The sequence below is a fragment of the Arachis ipaensis genome, chromosome B7, assembly GCF_059453495.1.
Source record: "Arachis ipaensis isolate K30076 ecotype BB chromosome B7, ASM5945349v1, whole genome shotgun sequence".
Taxonomy (NCBI): domain Eukaryota; kingdom Viridiplantae; phylum Streptophyta; class Magnoliopsida; order Fabales; family Fabaceae; genus Arachis; species Arachis ipaensis.
Window position 1 is genome coordinate 27015608 of NC_142442.1, and position 17590 is coordinate 27033197.

The window sequence follows — 17590 nt, forward strand, 5'->3', positions numbered from 1 at the left end:
AAAATCTAATTTGTAAATTTGTTCACATGATTAATCAAAATATATTTTTGTAAGTGATTAATTTTTTTTATGTGAAACAAATCCAAAAATAGTGTAACGATTTAAGTAACAGTGATTCAAACATATTTTTCAAAAAAAGTAATGAGAACGTAAGTAGATCATACCTGGTTTTTTTTTTTTTTAATCGAGTTAGACGTTTTAGTGGCGGTTGGAATAAAACCGCTGCCAATAGTTTATCTTGAATTACCCACCGCTGTAACTGCCACAACATTTCCATTTTGCGGCGGTTACATCAAAACCACCGCAAAATGCCAAACTATTGGCAGCTCTTTTCTTTTTCGCCGCATCAACCGCCGCAATCTTTCATTTAGCGGCAGTATTTTTAAACCGCCTTTAGAAGATAAGTAAGAAGAATAAAAAAAGGGTGAAAAAATTAAAAAAGAAGATTGTAAAAGTAAAAAATTGAACATAGATTATGCCTGAAGTTTTTGTAACTGTTAGTGAAATAAATATATAACTGCAAAATAATTTTGAATTATGTTAATAGGGTTAAAATAGAAAATAAAAAATTGGATATCAAACTCCATATATTGACATTATATATAATAAATTGGACGTAGCTACCTCGAATGCATAGAATCTAAATTAACTTTTTTTTTTATATATATATTTCGGATATTATGCTTTTGAGATGTGTAAACACATTTTAAATTCAGATTTTAGGATTTAAGATTTAGAGTTTTTTATAATTTAAAAGATAAGATTTAAAATTTAGAATTTAGAATTGTAGAAATGACAATAAAACTATAACCAGTGATGGTAATAGATGTCTAATGATGGAGGATGAAATTACCGTAGTGATTATTGGAAGAAAAAAAATAATAAAAGAATAATTTAAAAAAAATACAGATAAATAAGTTTGTTTGTTTATTAGCAAAAATTGATTAATAGGATGTTGGCTCTTTAATTGGTTTAGAGAAGAATGTTTAATTAGTTAATACTAATTAATATTTGTTTAAATAAATTTTTAACTCTTCACTTTTTTTTAGAGTTTAGTGTTTAGAATTTAAATTTAAAATTTAATTAAGATTTAAGATATAATATTTAAAATAAAAAATAATTTTAAAAAGATTAATTAAAATTAACTTGAAAAGTACTTAATTCCTACCTATGCTCATACATAACGTAAAAAGTGGTTGCATGATATAAAACAGTACCTATCTATCCAATTAGTACCGACAATAATATTGCATCATTTTAACATTAATAATTTAAAAATATTTTTATTTTTAATAATATCATTTTATATGATATTTTTTATTGTATATTTATATAAATTTATAGGAAAAAAACGTTATTAAAATAGGAGTAACAATATCTTTTTTTAATCATTTTTTCAAATATTATGATAGATATTTACTATTTCTTTTGAATAAAATTTAATAAATAATATTAAATTACTTTGTTCGAAAGAAGAAACTAAAGTTCTTTAATTACTGATTTATACTAAATTCAATTATTCCATTTTTAGGATTATTGGAAAATGGAACAAGTTTGTCTAAAAAAGATAAAAGTCACACGCAAAAAAAAGTGGCTAAAATTTTTATATATGGATAATTTTAATGTGAAATACAAAAATATTTGATGATTTTGGTGTTCTACAGGGTTGTGGTAGTAGCACAAAACGTTACTAACGTTTTGTAATAAAAAATTTTTTTTAATCATCAAAGAACAAAACGTCACTGACGTTTTGTAATAAAAAAATATTATTTTAATTATTAAAACACAAAACGTCGCTGACGTTTTGTTAGAAAAATATTATTTTAATTGAAGAAACACAAAACGTCATTGACGTTTTGTAAATGGCCATAGTTGTGTTCAACACACAATTTGGTTCATGATAAAGGATTTCACCTCTAGTAATACAATATTAAAAAGAAAAAGTTCAAAAAAAGTTTGGTATGTAAATATATATATTATTAATTAATTTTAATATATATTATATATTTTGTCATGTATTTTATATGAATAATTAATTTAATAATTAATTTTTGTTGCACATGATGAACAGAAAATAATAAACGTTTGGTACAATAAGAGATAAACTTGACCTTAATAATTCGAGACCAAGAAAGAACCAAAGTACCAAACTGCTCTGAAATATTCACAATAAAAGCAATTATTTATTAACAAAATATCAAGCTTTTGTTATATTATTTATTATATCCCTCAATAAAAAAATGAAAATAATAAATAATGAATGTAAAATGACAAAAACAGTGGGTAACAACAACGAGCCACGTCCCACCACGTGGCACGATGATGAACGAAGAAGGCGGTGGTCCCCGGTCCTTTGGTTAGTGTTACAGGACCACCCAGTTGCCGGTAACTAACCCACGAATATCAAAACTAAAAACGACGTCATTTCGGAGTGAGCATCATTCAATACGCATATGGTGGGTCCAAATCCTACATCATATTTTGCATATAAATATATGTGTTCTTACAAGCGCGGTGTATCAAACCACTCTGCACTCTACCTTGCATTGTGTTAATTATCTTCCATTTTGATTTTTGAGAGCTTCAAATTAAACTTTCTCTTTCTCTTTCTCTTCTTCCTTCTTTTCTGTTTCTTAGTAGCTTTGATCATAAAAATGTGTGGTATTCTTGCTGTGCTTGGTTGCTCTGATGACTCTCAAGCCAAAAGGGTCCGCGTCCTTGAGCTTTCTCGCAGGCAATCATTCTTTTTTCTACATACATACTTTTTATATATGGTTTCTTAATTATGTGTTAATTAATTCCAAATATGCATATATACTTTTCCCTACTACTCATGAAACCAAAGTCTTAGCTTCTTCCCTTTTATGAACTAATCAACCTCGTCGTTTACTATATATATATAGTTGAGAGTTACCAATAGTTGAATTTATGTGCTAATATTGAATTTCATATTAACAGTGTACAATAATGGAATCGTTATACTATATTAGTGTATCAAAATATACTAACGTGATTATTAGTCTATTTTTATAAATTAAATATGAATAATAATAATCATAATAAATTTGAGACTCATGAAGATGATAAATATATTGCACCATAATAAACGGTCATGGATTTAGTTTCCGAAATTAACAAAATATTTTTTTATAAATTATATATAATAAAAAATATATTAAGAAAGAAAATTTGTATATCTACTCTCTCCCATATTCCTATTATATATAGTAAGAGAAAAACTCAAGGATCAACAATTTTAGTTTATATTGGCCATCACTTTTAGTTAGTAGTCCAATATCTTTAGTTCAAGAGTTTAACTCTATGTTTAATTTTTACTCTATATTTTTAAATATTATTGACTAATTATTAGTTAAAAATAACAAATTATACTGATTCTATAGCATTAGTTATTTAGTTATATATATAACTGTAACTTTTTTTTGTATTGGAATAAGTCAAAATTAAAGTTTTATTTTGGATATTCTCATATTTAATTTATGTATATTGGCGGTGATATCAAAATTCTTTAAGAAAGTCTATCAAAGTTGAAATTCTTTTGCTTATACGAGACAATATATTATATATCTACTAGAATTAATCATATTATCACGTATAGAGATAATAATGAAGTAGATGATGATATGTATGAATTTGGCACTTTTGATTCCCGGAACTTTGTTCTAAGTATTTGGTTTTAAGTACAGACTGAATTGCTGATGATGATAGGTATAGCAGAAACTTTTGTTTGTTTCCATCATGTGCTATATCTTCTGTGACTGTGACTTTCATGTGTAGGCCGTGGCAAATTTTAATACCAAAATATACAAAAAATTATGTGAACATTACAGTGATATTAATATTGTTATGAGGTGGATTGGATAGTGATATGAGAACTAATTATATATTGGACATTGAGTGACATAATACACTTGAATTCCTAGCTTTAACTTTCATGGTGGTGTCTACTCAATCAAATATTTTAACGGAATATATGAGTTCATTATTGAGGAGTTGAAATTATATTTACACTTTATGTTGGGATTCCTTGTTTGTGTGTCAAATTATAATAAGGACATAACATTAGTGGGCAACTACGAAAAATAACATGAAATATTGAAATTACTATATTCTAAGGTAGTCACCTATTATTAGGATAAACAAGTGGGCATGTTACATGTGGGGTCGAAATTGAAATTCAATAATTGGTAAAAAATTTGATGGGAAAAATCCAAAAAGGAATGACGATTGAGAAACATATAATTAAAAGTACTTACTAGTTATAACTGCTTAGCAACTATAAAGTTTAGAGAGATCCTTCTGATATTTTAAGAAAAGTGGAAATTTAAGTGCAGTCAACTTCATATAAAATTGATAACTGAGAGCCCTTAAATAAAAATTTAGTTAAATCATTTAATGGCTTTTAACTATCAACTTTACGTAAAGTTAACTACATCTGAATTTTCGCCTTTAAAAAATTTAAGTAAAATTGTTTACAAAATTAATTATTAAATAATAGATATCATTTTAAATAAAAGTTTATGACGAAAGTTTAATAATTATTTTTGGATCAAAAAAAGTATATTATAAAAATATTATTGGATCATCTACCTAAAAATATTATAAGATATTTTAATTTTGTGAAATAGTTTGGAGTTGAAGTAGACCTATTCAATCTGAATTCTAATAGTATAGAATTGCATAAAAAATTTGCTTATATGACTAAACATGTTTAAATATCTGTGTAATTTTGTTTTTGTTTACATGTAGTAAATAGAAATTAAAATAATAACGAACTTGCATATTAAGTATTAACTGAAATATGCTAGAAATAAATAGAAAGTAGAGTTGTGAATGATGATTGTTGACGGTGACGTGAGTGAAACAGGTTGAAGCACCGTGGGCCAGACTGGAGTGGGCTCCACCAACATGGTGACTGTTACTTGGCTCATCAACGGTTAGCCATAGTTGATCCTGCTTCCGGTGATCAACCTCTCTTCAACGAAGACAAAACCGTTGTTGTCACGGTACCCTCCCTAACCCCACATACTACAATTATATCCATTACTCTCTCTCTCTTTCTTTTTTTTTTTTTTCTTTTTTCCTGCTCTTTTTATTTGAATTTAGTTTTGATACATTTTGGATGTATTTTACACGTGTACTCACATAACGCTAGGATAACAAAAATAATTATCTTTTATATTGACAGTATGAATAGTCATGTAAGATAATAGTTATAATTGTATGATTGTGTAAAATATTTTTTACTGAATTCTTCTAATTTTAATAATATTAAATATAAAATTATTTATATATTTTATTTAAAATTTTAAATTAAAAAAAAAGATAATTTTAGAGTTTTTCACTTACATAAACTAAAAAATCAACTAATTATCTCTATCTCCTAATTCAACATTATTTACATTTATCTCCTGCTTGTTTACTAATAAATCGCAGTGAGTGTATGCTTTTTAATTAATTGAAAGTAAATCGCAATATTTTTTGAAAATTAACATATTTCAAAAATTAAATCACATGCATTATGAAAAAAATTATTGAGAGATAATACAAAAATCTAATACAGTAAAAAATTATTTCATTTTGTATTAGGTTTTTTATTTTATATTTTTAATTATTACTAAAAAAATTAAATAATTTTTAATATAATAAATATATAATTATAGATGTTACATAAATAAAATTATAGATATAAATAAGAGGATTTGGGACCTGTTAGAGCAATTTCTTCTAAAGGAAGAAAAAAGAAAATCATTTGGAGGAGTGAGACAAATATTTGAGTAGTGATGGCATGGTGAGAGATCATGAGTAACATAAGGTCAGGGTCCGAGGGAGACTAAAAAAATAATTATCAAAATATTTATAGATAATTATAATATATTTTTTGCAGTAATTTAAGCACAGTAAATTGTGAAAAAACAACAGGTAAATGGAGAGATTTACAACCATGAAGAGCTGAGGAAGCAGCTGCCTAACCACAAGTTCAGAACTGGAAGTGACTGTGATGTCATTGCACACCTGGTTAGTCATCAAATTCTAGAACACATTTTCTTTTCATTAAGTAATTATATGATCATAAATTCATAATGCATATGTTATTACAGTATGAGGAACATGGAGAAAACTTTGTGGACATGCTTGATGGAATATTTTCATTTGTTCTTCTTGATACTCGTGACAACAGCTTCATAGTCGCCAGGGATGCTATTGGTGTCACTTCCCTCTACATTGGTTGGGGATTAGATGGTAAATCATTTATATTAACACTTCAATTTCTCTTATCAGTTTAACTTTTGAGAAAAATGGTTTCATGATATGATACTAAAGCTTCTATGACTTAAAGATTTAGAGTTCAATCCTTGTTAAATCGCAAGAGCTTTTTTGTGAGCTTGAAAGAGCATATTAGAGATATAACCATTCATTGGAAGATAGTCAATGCATTAAAATTAAACTTTATTTTGGGATGTTTCAGGTTCTGTTTGGATATCATCAGAAATGAAAGGGTTGAATGATGATTGTGAGCATTTTGAGTGTTTTCCACCTGGTCATTTGTACTCAAGCAGAGAAAGAGCATTTAGAAGATGGTACAATCCTCCATGGTTCTCTGAGGCTATTCCTTCAGCTCCTTATGACCCTCTTGCTTTGAGGCATGCCTTTGAGAAGGTAAACCACAAAAAAGTACTATTAGGTAGTGTTTTTGTGTACTTGATAGAAAACACACAATTGATTTTAGTTTTATTTCATTATGTTTGGTTTTGCTTTGTATCTTTCACTCAAATTTTTGGGAAACTAATATGGTGAATGTTATTACAGGCAGTCATAAAAAGATTGATGACTGATGTGCCTTTTGGTGTTCTGCTCTCTGGTGGTTTGGACTCTTCATTGGTTGCATCCATCACTTCTCGCTACCTCGCCACCACGAAGGCTGCCGAGCAATGGGGATCAAAATTGCACTCATTCTGCGTTGGCCTCGAGGTGGGATAAGACTTAGTTGTTGTTATAGTAACAATAGTCTATACTACTAGTTTTCTTAACAAAATCTTTAATGTTTTGTTAATCTTTCGTCGTATCCAATAGGGCTCACCGGATTTGAAGGCTGCAAAAGAAGTTGCAGACTATCTAGGAACTGTCCACCATGAATTTCATTTTACTGTTCAGGTATATGCATGAAACAGGTTCTTTTAACACTTTTTAGATCATAATTTGTAGCCCAAGTGTTTGTAAAAATGTCATAGTTAGTAAGTAATTTATATATGGCAAATGCAGGATGGCATAGATGCAATTGAAGATGTTATCTACCACATTGAAACATATGATGTAACTACAATTAGAGCAAGCACGCCAATGTTTCTTATGTCAAGGAAGATTAAATCACTTGGTGTCAAATGGGTGATATCTGGTGAAGGTTCAGATGAGATCTTTGGCGGGTATCTATACTTCCACAAGGCTCCAAACAAGGAAGAGTTTCACCAAGAGACTTGCCGCAAGGTCGTCGAAATTTCATGCTCATTATGAGAACATATATAGGGATTTAAGTGAAATACTATTAAAGTGTATTTGTTCTTTGTTCTGTAGATCAAAGCGCTTCACCAGTATGATTGCTTACGAGCCAATAAATCTACATTCGCTTGGGGCTTGGAAGCCAGAGTACCATTTTTGGACAAGGAGTTTATCAATGTTGCAATGAACATTGATCCTGAGTGGAAAATGGTATGAATAAAAAGAATGTGCTTTGGTTTTCAGAATATCACTTAAAATGTTAATAATTGAATTTCATTAAGCTGGTATATATTTTAACCTGTTCAGATAAAACGAGAAGAAGGAAGAATTGAGAAATGGGTTCTTAGGAGAGCCTTTGATGATGAAGAGAAACCTTATCTGCCAAAGGTATTCTTCAACTTTCCACAATCTCTATATATCTTATGCAAAATTTGTTGAACTAACACATAAACATTTTATTTGATGCAGCATATTTTGTATAGGCAGAAAGAACAATTCAGTGATGGAGTTGGTTATAGCTGGATTGATGGCCTTAAAGATCATGCTGCAAAACACGTATTGAATCCAAATCTTTTCGCTAAAATTCATCGATGAACTGAATTCAGCTAATTGTCATAGAATTTCTGTTGTTTTATGATTGATTCTTGTCATTTTTTATGCATAGGTGACTGATAAAATGATGCTCAATGCTGGTAACATATTCCCCCATAACACCCCAACAACCAAAGAGGCCTATTACTACAGAATGATATTTGAGAGGTTCTTCCCTCAGGTAACTTTCTTTTCTATTTTTATGATTTTGTAAAAAAGAAAAGCGAATAAGGCAAAAATAGTAAAATTTTATTTTCTATTTTGTTTCATGTTAATTAATAGATCCAATTTTGAAGTTACTTGACAACATAATTTGAAAGGGGTTGAATAAAAAAATTGTATTCCTCAATTTGGTTTTGCAGAACTCAGCCGTTCTCACTGTTCCCGGAGGAGCGAGCGTGGCATGTAGCACGGCGAAAGCTGTTGAATGGGATGCTTCCTGGTCCAAGAACCTTGATCCTTCAGGCAGAGCAGCGCTTGGAGTGCACATGTCAGCTTATGACGAAAAGGCCAACTCGGTCAGCAAGGCTGCAGAATTCGAGAAGATTATACCTATGGAATCGAGTCATGTTGGAGTTGCCATCCAGAGCTAGAAGAAGCTGGGGGGCGAGGAAGAATTGCTTGAGAATGAAGAAATGGAAAAAGAATTGCTTGCTGTGAAATTCTATTCCAAGAAATGCTAATATAGATATGACTAGCTTGTATTTATTTTGAATGCTGTGATTTGAACTCTATCAGAATATATTGGATTTCAAAGTGTTTTTTTAATCAGTTTATTAATGAACGCAAGCTCCACTGCTCTTCAGTGATGTAGAGTATGAAGCATATTCTTATTTTTACACTTCATGTAAAGATAAAGAAAATTCCATTTAAAAAGTCGGATTAAACTTGTAAGCAATTGACTTTCAAGTAACAACACATGGAAAAGAGGATATTAATATGGCAAAACATAACATTACAAAGACCAACTTCTAAAATGCAATATACAATATTATGTGAAAAGAATCATAAAAATCCTCTACTCAATGGTATAAGCTTTTAGAAAAGATGACTCTTGTAGAAAAAGGTCAATTCTTGAGTGGTGAGCAATTTGAACATTTGATAGAGTCAATGTTAAAAGTCTGAAGTGTAAACTTCTCCATGTTATCATTCAATTATCGAAATTTATATCATTAAAAGGAATTTAGTTTCTTAAGTAGTCATTGTGATTATTGTTACATTGAAAAAAGGTACTTAAGCCTATAATATTGTAATTTAGCATTCTTTATCCTAATAAAAGCAACAAAGAACTTTCTTAATATATATATATATATAACTTTACAAATTGCAATCATTAAAATTAAAGATGAAAAAGAAGGAGGAGTTAGTAGAACAAAGCAGTGTAGAGAAGTTCATTCCAAGTATCAGGTAATCCAGGAAGGCACCAATGGCTGCAATCAGCTGAGTGGTCAGGGTTAGCTCTCTGCTGTGGACTCAATTCACCACTGTAAATTGAAGGGTGCCCATCTTTTCTTAATGCTGACAAGAATGTAGTGTCCATAAGATATGCAGGATTCTTCATTTCTCTGATCACCATATCCACAATCCTCATCTGCTCTGGATAGGGTCCAGGGTATGATGATGTGTCTCTGATAGGTGCTGTTTCACCATAGCAATTCTTTGTTGGCATCAATGTTGTTGTCTTCCTAGTATTCCATTCATTTGGGCTGTGGCAATTCAGTGACATTAAGTTTTAGCATTAGTTTCTGTTGTGTTAATTTTGTTGAAAAATAGAGTTTAGCTTGTTCAAACCATAGTTACATGGAACATAATACATTTTAGGACGGGAATGAATACAAGGTAAGTTACATGTAAAATATATGTTATGTGGGAAGTATATCCATGGTGTTCTAGTATGTAGTCGATACAAGTTACCTAATTGGAAAATTCATGTAACTATGGTTGAAACTTGAAACAATTAAAAGTTATTTGTCAGGGGAAAAAATACACTGGTGATCGGCGCATAGGAGAAGTTATCCTCTTAGCAAACCTTCTAACATGGTAGGTGATAAGGCCATGTTGAGAAATAAAGAGCTGCGACAAACTAAAATGAATCTAACTGTAAGTGATTTCTAACTATTTAACTAATCAACTAATTCTCTAATACGTATGATGCCAAAGGAGTTACAGAGTTCAAATCCAAATTGAGAAGCTTCATAAACAAATGGTATAAACTTGTAGGTACTTCACAGAATAAAATACCAAAACAATGCTGATAAATTATATCAAAGCCTTAAACGTGGTAGAGTACTACTCACATTAATAGTACAGTATTGTGGGTTGAATCCAACCAGAACTAAAGTGATTTATTTTTTGATATTGAAGCCTTGGACATTTCCATGTTCTATGCCACTAGCTTGCCCCATAACTTATATAGCACATGTACCTTTTGGCCATACCGGATATAAATGTTGTACTGTTTGAATCTTGGAAATATGTTAAGGATTATGTAAAGAGACACAAAAATAGACATATCATATCTAACATGTGCACATTAAAAGGAAAAAAAAAAAATTTAAAGCGGCATAAACTTTGTTGTATAAAATGTGTGTGTAGATAGTATTGGTTGGATGATGCATGAGCTTTATTATTTCACCGACACAACCTTTTCTCTTGATATGGGTCACTGGGATCCTGCTCTAGGAAAAAAACTTCACTCTTCTTTAGGTTTTAAAAGGTTTTTGTGAAAAGGCAATAAAAGTGCCATTGGCAACCTCATGTAAAAATGAATGAATAGCTATGAACTTGAAGAGGGGCAACAAGTGGTATGTTGGCATGCTTCTATAACCATAGATTTGACACAAATGAATTATACAAGTAATACAGCTTTTGAAGTGTGCTGCCATAATGTTGTGAATATTCTGGATAACTCGTTTTTTAATCTCCGTTTTGTAGGAAAACAAATTCCTATTAAATAATTCAGAAATATTAGCTCAAAATATAAGCATGATTTTTCTTGGAGTATCTTTTAGAATCTGCTTCATTTTTATAATATAATGATGTATGAAAAAATCATTATATAAATAACAGGATCCTAAATTTTGTAAAGTAGTATAAAGTAATGAATAATTCTATAATTATGTATATTTTATAGAATTGTAATTCGTAGATCAGCAAATTCTTTTTTATGTTATTATTTTTTTTTATGGTGAAAATTCACATACATTTATTTTTATGTGAAGTTGTTATTTTCTGGTAAAAATTCGCATACATTTGTCTTCATGTGAAGTTGTTATTTGAGAACCATTAAATAATTTGAGATACAATTATCTAATGTTTCTAAAAACTATCAATTTTACATTATGACAACTGCATATGAGTTTTCAACTTTTTCCTTTTTTTTTTTTAAACATCAAATAGATTTTAACTCAGCATCCAATAAAGTGCATTTTGCAATTTGCAAAGACTCCAATCATAAAGACAAGAAGACAACACAGGGATAAAAATTTCAACAGTAAGACAAGAACACTCAAATTTCAACAAAGCTAAATAGTGTGAGCTAGCTAAGCTATAACTCATGAGATTAGTCAAAAGAAGGGTCCTACTTACAGCCCTAACAACATCTCACCATATAAAACCAAATAGAAAAATGAGTTTAATTAGGCATAGTGAGAAAAGTTGGCAATAAATCAATAAATCATTTAATAAGCATATGCAACTAGCAGTTTAGTTATAAATAATGAAAATGTTGTTACTAGTTAATTATGAATAAAATGATGAAGTAAAAGACAAGATGTCTTTCTTACCAAGCACACTGTTATACTTATATCATGAAGCTAGGTATCTTACTACTTAAAATAAGATAATGTACAGAGGGAGATAAGGTAGATTCCTTACTTGTAATGTGTAGGAGAAATTGCTTGAAAGAAGACTTTGGTTCTGCTTCTATCAATGTTGTTGTCCACCCAATTAGCCCATGTTTTCATACCTATTTCCAAAGCTGCCAAGCGATCCATGTCTTGGTAGTACTTTCCTCTTAAATTTACATAATCCCAACTGCACTCCATTACTCAAAAGTCAAATTATTTTACATATAATTTCCATGTTATACTTTTAGAATGTGAATCCAACACACTAGAGTTTTCAGAAAGTGTAAAAGAACAAAGCATTATAAAATATATTTTCTTTCAAAATTATCCTTCTAATAAGTAATACAGGGTAATTTTGTTAATTAAACACATCATAAGACCATTAATTTTGAAGGAAACGGCGACAAAAGGCATGATTTTATACCATTTGACAACTTCATGGTGTAAAGTGCATATGACACAAAGTTGAAAGGATGTATAATTGCATATTTTTTTCCTCCTTAAAAAGGAAAAAAAATTGGCAAAATCCCAATATTTTCATTTAGATCATTTTTGCTATTTTAAGATAAGCAAGTTGAGAGTTAAAGACATTGTTGCATATTACCCCTGGAGAGATCCTTGATGAGTCCACCAATGGCCAGTGTTAAATGACAGAACATCAGCACTTTTCCATGCATCTCCATTCCTACCTACCTCTTCTAACCTTAGAATTCTCTTCCCTTGGAACACCTCAACATCCACCAAATAAGGTGCTCTGTAGAATGAAATGCTCATACCATAATCCTAACATACACAACATGCCAAAATTCAAAGCCCAATTAGGATCACATTCACATGTGTAGCTCCAATATTTTGTTTTCCCTTTTCTATATAGTCTATTTTCTATAGGGTAAATCATAATGATAATGTGGCTAAGTTTGTATCAACTAGGCAACATTAATGCCTGACAGCAATTTTTGGGTCCCCTAACTAAGAGAGCCTTGCAATAGTTATTGGACCATCACACATCAAATTTTAATTACAATCATGTCATAAAGCACTTTTTCTATAAATTCTTTGTCCTATTACAGAAAGAAAAAAGGGAAACCTGCCACATAAGAGATCATGAATGAAGCTTAAACAAAGAGAGGTACACAAGCTACTCTGTTGCAGAAAACTACTATTCTTAGCTCTCATTTAACCTATTTTATTTCCTTTCAAATCTGAACTAACATCTTACTATGAATGAAAGTTATCACACATGTGTAATTTTATTCATGAAAATTTAGTATCCCCACAAATCAAACATAATCTTAGTATTATTACTCAGTGAGTGACTCACTGATAAGAAATTGTTAAAGAGTAAAGACTTAACTGACCAAGAATTTGAAGGTTGAAAGAGGATCTCCACTGAGAAATTGAGTGCGTGCATTAGGTGCAGCAGAAGATAGCATGCAAATCAAAGACTGCCATTGGTTCCTTCCCAATGAGTCACCGACAAACATGACCGTCTTCCCTTCCATTTTCATAAAAAACTCAATCCCATTGAACCTATCACGAACGCCACAAAACCATTCAGAATAGCTAAGAGCATGATAATAGTAAGAGAAATTCCGTTACATTATACCTTGGAAGGTCGCAAGAGAGAGGCTTCCAGCGATATGTGAGGTATGCAGAATCAGGACGACCGTACATTTGACAGTTGAATTCAGGGTCTATGATTGGACACCTTGAATATTCGTACAATGGCATTGGGTATTCTTCATCGCGCACCCAACTTCCCTCGAACAATGAACATGCGCTGCTGTGGTTACGGTTATGGTGGTACTTAGCTGAAGAAGAAGAAGAGGAAGCAGCCACGTGGCATTGAAAGGGAACAAGGAAGTGAAGAAGAAGCAGCAGAGAAAAGAAGGAGGACATACGCGCCATTATTGTTGGTTGCTGCAGTGGGTAGTTAGAAGGGAATAAAAAAGAGGTAACCGTTTCGGAATTGAAGGAGACAAGGGTGGGTGGGTGAGTGAGTGTGCTAGCTAGCTAGCTGCATGAACGTGGTGCTCTTAACGTGCCTCACAAAACTGTTTTCCTTTTCTCAAGATATGAAAGGAGGTGCATTTTAACTAATCTTTTAAGTAAGCATTAGTGTTCAAATCCATCTTTTATATGCAAGAAAGAGTTAAATATCCTACTTTTTAATCGTTTAGCAAAGATTTGTACAGTTTTAATATATCAAAGTCTATTTCTGTATTTTATCATTATTATTGAGTCCAATACACAAGAAGTAGAATGGGTGGAATGGACGTAAAGAAAAAGTGATGGTTATTTTGGAGGTGCAATGATTGAGCAGTGAGATGTGAAAGCGAAGGTTCTTTTTTTTTTCTTGTTAGGGTCTCTGGCCACAGATGAACACTGATCATTCGTTTACTTTACTTTATTATCTCAAGATCGAGTTGCTTTTCATGTTAGCATGGATGTAAGGTTATTTTGAATAATCTGCCTAGAGCAAAAAAATAGCAATTATTATCGGAAATTTGATTATTTGAAGATATGGTTTAGTAGGTACTCAAATTTGTTTATGTTTCAGTCACCAAAAAAAAAAATTTGTTTATGTTTCTCCTATTTTGTTTTCTTCTATTGTAAAAATTTTTAACGGATTTCAACTGAGAGTACGAATTTAAAAAGGTGTTCCATTATCTTCGTGTAACATTTTTATGAGTTTGGTTAACTTGTGACCTAATATAAAAACACATAATAAGATTATTATCAATAGAAGTTTTAAATTTTTTGTTAATAAATACAACATAAATGCATTAAAAAAATTAAATATTTTATACTTTTTTTAAAAAATATTTTATAATTTTAATATATGTCTTTAAAGTATAAATTATCTAAATTCTTTTTTTATTGGTAACTTATTTTTTGGTTGCAGAAAAATATTTAAATATTTTTAAATATTAATGTCTTTTATTTTCATTCTATTTGTATTTTAAATATTTTGAAAAATAAATACATAAATTGGTCTCTAAAAATTTTCACATCAGACATTTAAATTTGTAATAAATTTTTATTCACTAAAAATACTCACTTGTTACTTGTTAGATAATTGGTCCTTACTTCCCTTTGACTCAAATTTCTGATATTCATGTTAGATAAATGAGATAAATACAAAATCAGTATTCAAAATATTCTAACGTTGGTAAAATAGTACCCAATTTTTGTTATTGACAAAATAATTTTCAAAAAATTTTAAAATTTGATAAAAATGATCAACCGTCAATTGAGTTACTTGAAGTTAAGGTTTAGGAGTGACGTGTCAGTTAACAATTATCATAATTACAAAAGTTGTCCACTTTTAATTTTTATAATTTTAAAAACACAATTTCAATTTTCTAAAATCCTAATTCTTTTTTTCACTTCTTCTTCCCTGAGCATCCTCGTACGCCCCACTCTACTTTCGAACATCAGAAAGATCTCATCATAAAAAATCGAGAAAACCTTTTGTATGAACTCTTTCATGCATTGAGCTATGGTAGTCATTTCATTGAAGCACTATGTGGAAGAAGCATAATCACTTGAGAGACAACGATAGAAATGCAGGAACCTCTGATGGCCTGCAGTAGCTGGAATGAGATAGGTTCCCCTTTCTTCTTCGTTCCCCTCTCGTTGTCCTTGAAGGCGAAAACTCATTTCATGATGAGGTTATGATGAAGATGATCGGTGAAATTGTTGCAAGTGTCGATGCCTCTGAAAGTCAAAATACATCATGCTTATATAGCCGTTCGTTCTTGTTGGAATCTGTTGACTGATGAGTAGAACTAGAAGCTAAATTTTGCAGCTTCGAATCCATGAGAGGAGGAGGAAGAAGAGTAGGAAGAGCTGTAGCTGATGAATCTTACAGGCAATAGAGTAGGGGCTTAAACTTGGGTCTCCAAACCCTTGCCTTTAATTTTCGTTTGGATCTTTTGATTCTATAATTCTTTACTACTCTCTTGCGAAATTGCAAATGTTGTCAGTTTTAAAGAAAAGAGTTTAGAGTATAAAGGAAGAACGATCGAAATTAAAATCCATACTAGTTGACTCACAGTGAGGGGAAGGAAGGGAACCGATGGAGATGAACCTAAATGGGCCGAAGAAAAGGGAACCGAGACGAGTGACGAAGGGGAAGGAAAAGGGGAATTGCTGGGGATGTGCAGTGAGGAAATTAGGGAAGAAGGAAGAAGAGAAAAAAAAAGATATTAGGATTTTTAAAAAGAAAAAACTACCAAAAGTACCCATAAAGTTTAGAATGCTAACAAAAGTACCTATAAAATAAAAAAATTAACACTATACTCATGGAAGATGGGTTTCCTATGACAAAAGTATCCAAATCCTAATTTTTTGTTGATTTTTTAATAAAATTTTTAAATTACCCCCACCCTCAACCTCAACTCACTTTTTCAACCTTCCATAACCCAACCTGCACTTTTAAAATTCTTACCATAGAGTTCAAAACTACTCATACATCAGACCAGGTCAAAATCAATGGTGGTGGTAGTGGTAGAAGACCTCAATCGGTTCTTGATAAAAAAATTCGGTATAGTGAGCCCTTTTCCACTTTTTCACCACATCCCTTTACACAAAGAAAGCCCTCCAATTTAAGAAAAAAGGGGAAAAATAACTTAAACGATTAAAAACTATTCCTTTATAATTTTTTCTCTGATTCTTTATTGGTATTGGTTGATTTTGTTGTTAATCTTAGCGATGTAATCCTCTATTGTGTTACTATCCAGAGTTCCCACCATAAAGGTTCATTTCGTCTATTCCCAAAAGCACAACATCACCATCCAATTCGGTGTTGGCACCGTAGCCGCTGCCGAAAAGAAGTTTCGTTGTCTGTCGCACATCTTCAGCTGCATCCTAGAGCTCTTGTTCAGTCTAATGCTGATATTGCTATCGAGGAGGCTTCCGATTGCTTTCGCTCGTTGTTCATATTACTCATGTTATGCAGTACAATATTAAATTAGACAATTTGTGGTGCTAACTAGTAGTGTATAAAAATAGATATGATCGTTTGACGTGATCTAGTTTCTTAGAGTGTGTTTAGGTCATACACTAAGAACATGTAAAAATTTTATTTGTACAAAGAATAACACTATAAGTTTAAGTTTTTTTGTTAATTAAATCTAATTAAATTGGTATAACATAATAAAAATTAATTATAATTAAATTTTATTATTTAACTTAATTATATTTAATTTATAAAAGATTTGGATGTGTAGCATTACTTATATACATATTATGGCTAAATATTTTTAAATAGATATGACTATTCAATTAAATTATAATGCATCTTAAAATCATTTAAAATAACGGAAATTAATAAATTAGATGTATGACTGGTGTGAACATGCTATATTCATATAACATTCTTCAAAAAACAAATGATTTTAGGTAACTAGTGAATTAACTTTAGAGAAAAAATTTTCGAGCCTTTTAAGTAATTCATTCAACTCCTCTCTTCTTCAACATATGTCTTAATTAATTAATTAAGCTAACTAGCATTAGAAAAAAATCATGAGAGAAAACACGAGAGAGAGTGAGGGAGGAGGGACACCAATGGATAGAGATTAGGAGAAAAAAATCATGGCAGCAACACCAACATGTGAAATCACAGAGACCAC

At 30.7% G+C, this 17590-nt stretch overlaps 2 protein-coding genes across 4 annotated transcripts; one reads left to right on the forward strand and one right to left on the reverse strand.

Moving 5' to 3' along the window:
* The first annotated feature begins 2433 nt into the window (after window positions 1-2433).
* Window positions 2434-8915, forward strand: LOC107608886 (asparagine synthetase [glutamine-hydrolyzing] 1). 2 transcript variants are annotated; one of them, XM_088494175.1, is made up of 13 exons: window positions 2434-2734; window positions 4886-5024; window positions 5941-6036; window positions 6120-6261; window positions 6488-6678; window positions 6829-6990; window positions 7093-7173; window positions 7282-7503; window positions 7591-7725; window positions 7822-7902; window positions 7984-8070; window positions 8180-8287; window positions 8469-8915. In XM_088494175.1, exons 1-13 carry the CDS (start codon window positions 2655-2657, stop codon window positions 8697-8699), a joined length of 1755 nt encoding a protein of 584 aa, XP_088350301.1. In that variant the 5' UTR covers window positions 2434-2654; the 3' UTR covers window positions 8700-8915. The 2 variants fall into 2 exon arrangements, with proteins under 2 accessions (XP_088350301.1, XP_088350302.1); XM_088494176.1 differs by lacking the exon at window positions 2434-2734 and adding an exon at window positions 4080-4334 and having other exon boundaries at window positions 4578-5024.
* A 332-nt stretch (window positions 8916-9247) lies between these two features.
* Window positions 9248-14161, reverse strand: LOC107610057 (protein PMR5). Of its 2 annotated transcripts, XM_016312122.3 has the most exons (6): window positions 13561-14010; window positions 13313-13484; window positions 12559-12737; window positions 11983-12141; window positions 10094-10189; window positions 9248-9812 (listed from the first exon to the last, which is right to left on the reverse strand). In XM_016312122.3, the coding sequence occupies exons 1-6, from the start codon at window positions 13860-13862 to the stop codon at window positions 9470-9472; spliced, it is 1251 nt and encodes a 416-aa protein (XP_016167608.1). In that variant the 5' UTR covers window positions 13863-14010; the 3' UTR covers window positions 9248-9469. The 2 variants fall into 2 exon arrangements, with proteins under 2 accessions (XP_016167608.1, XP_016167609.1); XM_016312123.3 differs by lacking the exon at window positions 10094-10189 and having other exon boundaries at window positions 13561-14161.
* Window positions 14162-17590: the final 3429 nt, after the last annotated feature.

Excerpts from the sequence above, each read along its gene's own strand:
- LOC107608886 (XM_088494175.1), top strand. The coding sequence starts at position 2,655 with ATGTGTGGTATTCTTGCTGTGCTTGGTTGCTCTGATGACTCTCAAGCC. Across the intron at positions 6,991-7,092 it reads CATTCTGCGTTGGCCTCGAG|GGCTCACCGGATTTGAAGGC; the intron begins GTGGGATAAGAC and ends CGTATCCAATAG. Across the intron at positions 8,288-8,468 it reads TTGAGAGGTTCTTCCCTCAG|AACTCAGCCGTTCTCACTGT; the intron begins GTAACTTTCTTT and ends TTGGTTTTGCAG.
- LOC107610057 (XM_016312122.3), bottom strand. The coding sequence starts at position 13,862 with ATGGCGCGTATGTCCTCCTTCTTTTCTCTGCTGCTTCTTCTTCACTTC. Across the intron at positions 12,142-12,558 it reads CATCAAGGATCTCTCCAGGG|TTGGGATTATGTAAATTTAA; the intron begins GTAATATGCAAC and ends AATGGAGTGCAG. Across the intron at positions 10,190-11,982 it reads ATTTCTCCTACACATTACAA|TTTGTCGCAGCTCTTTATTT; the intron begins GTAAGGAATCTA and ends GATTCATTTTAG.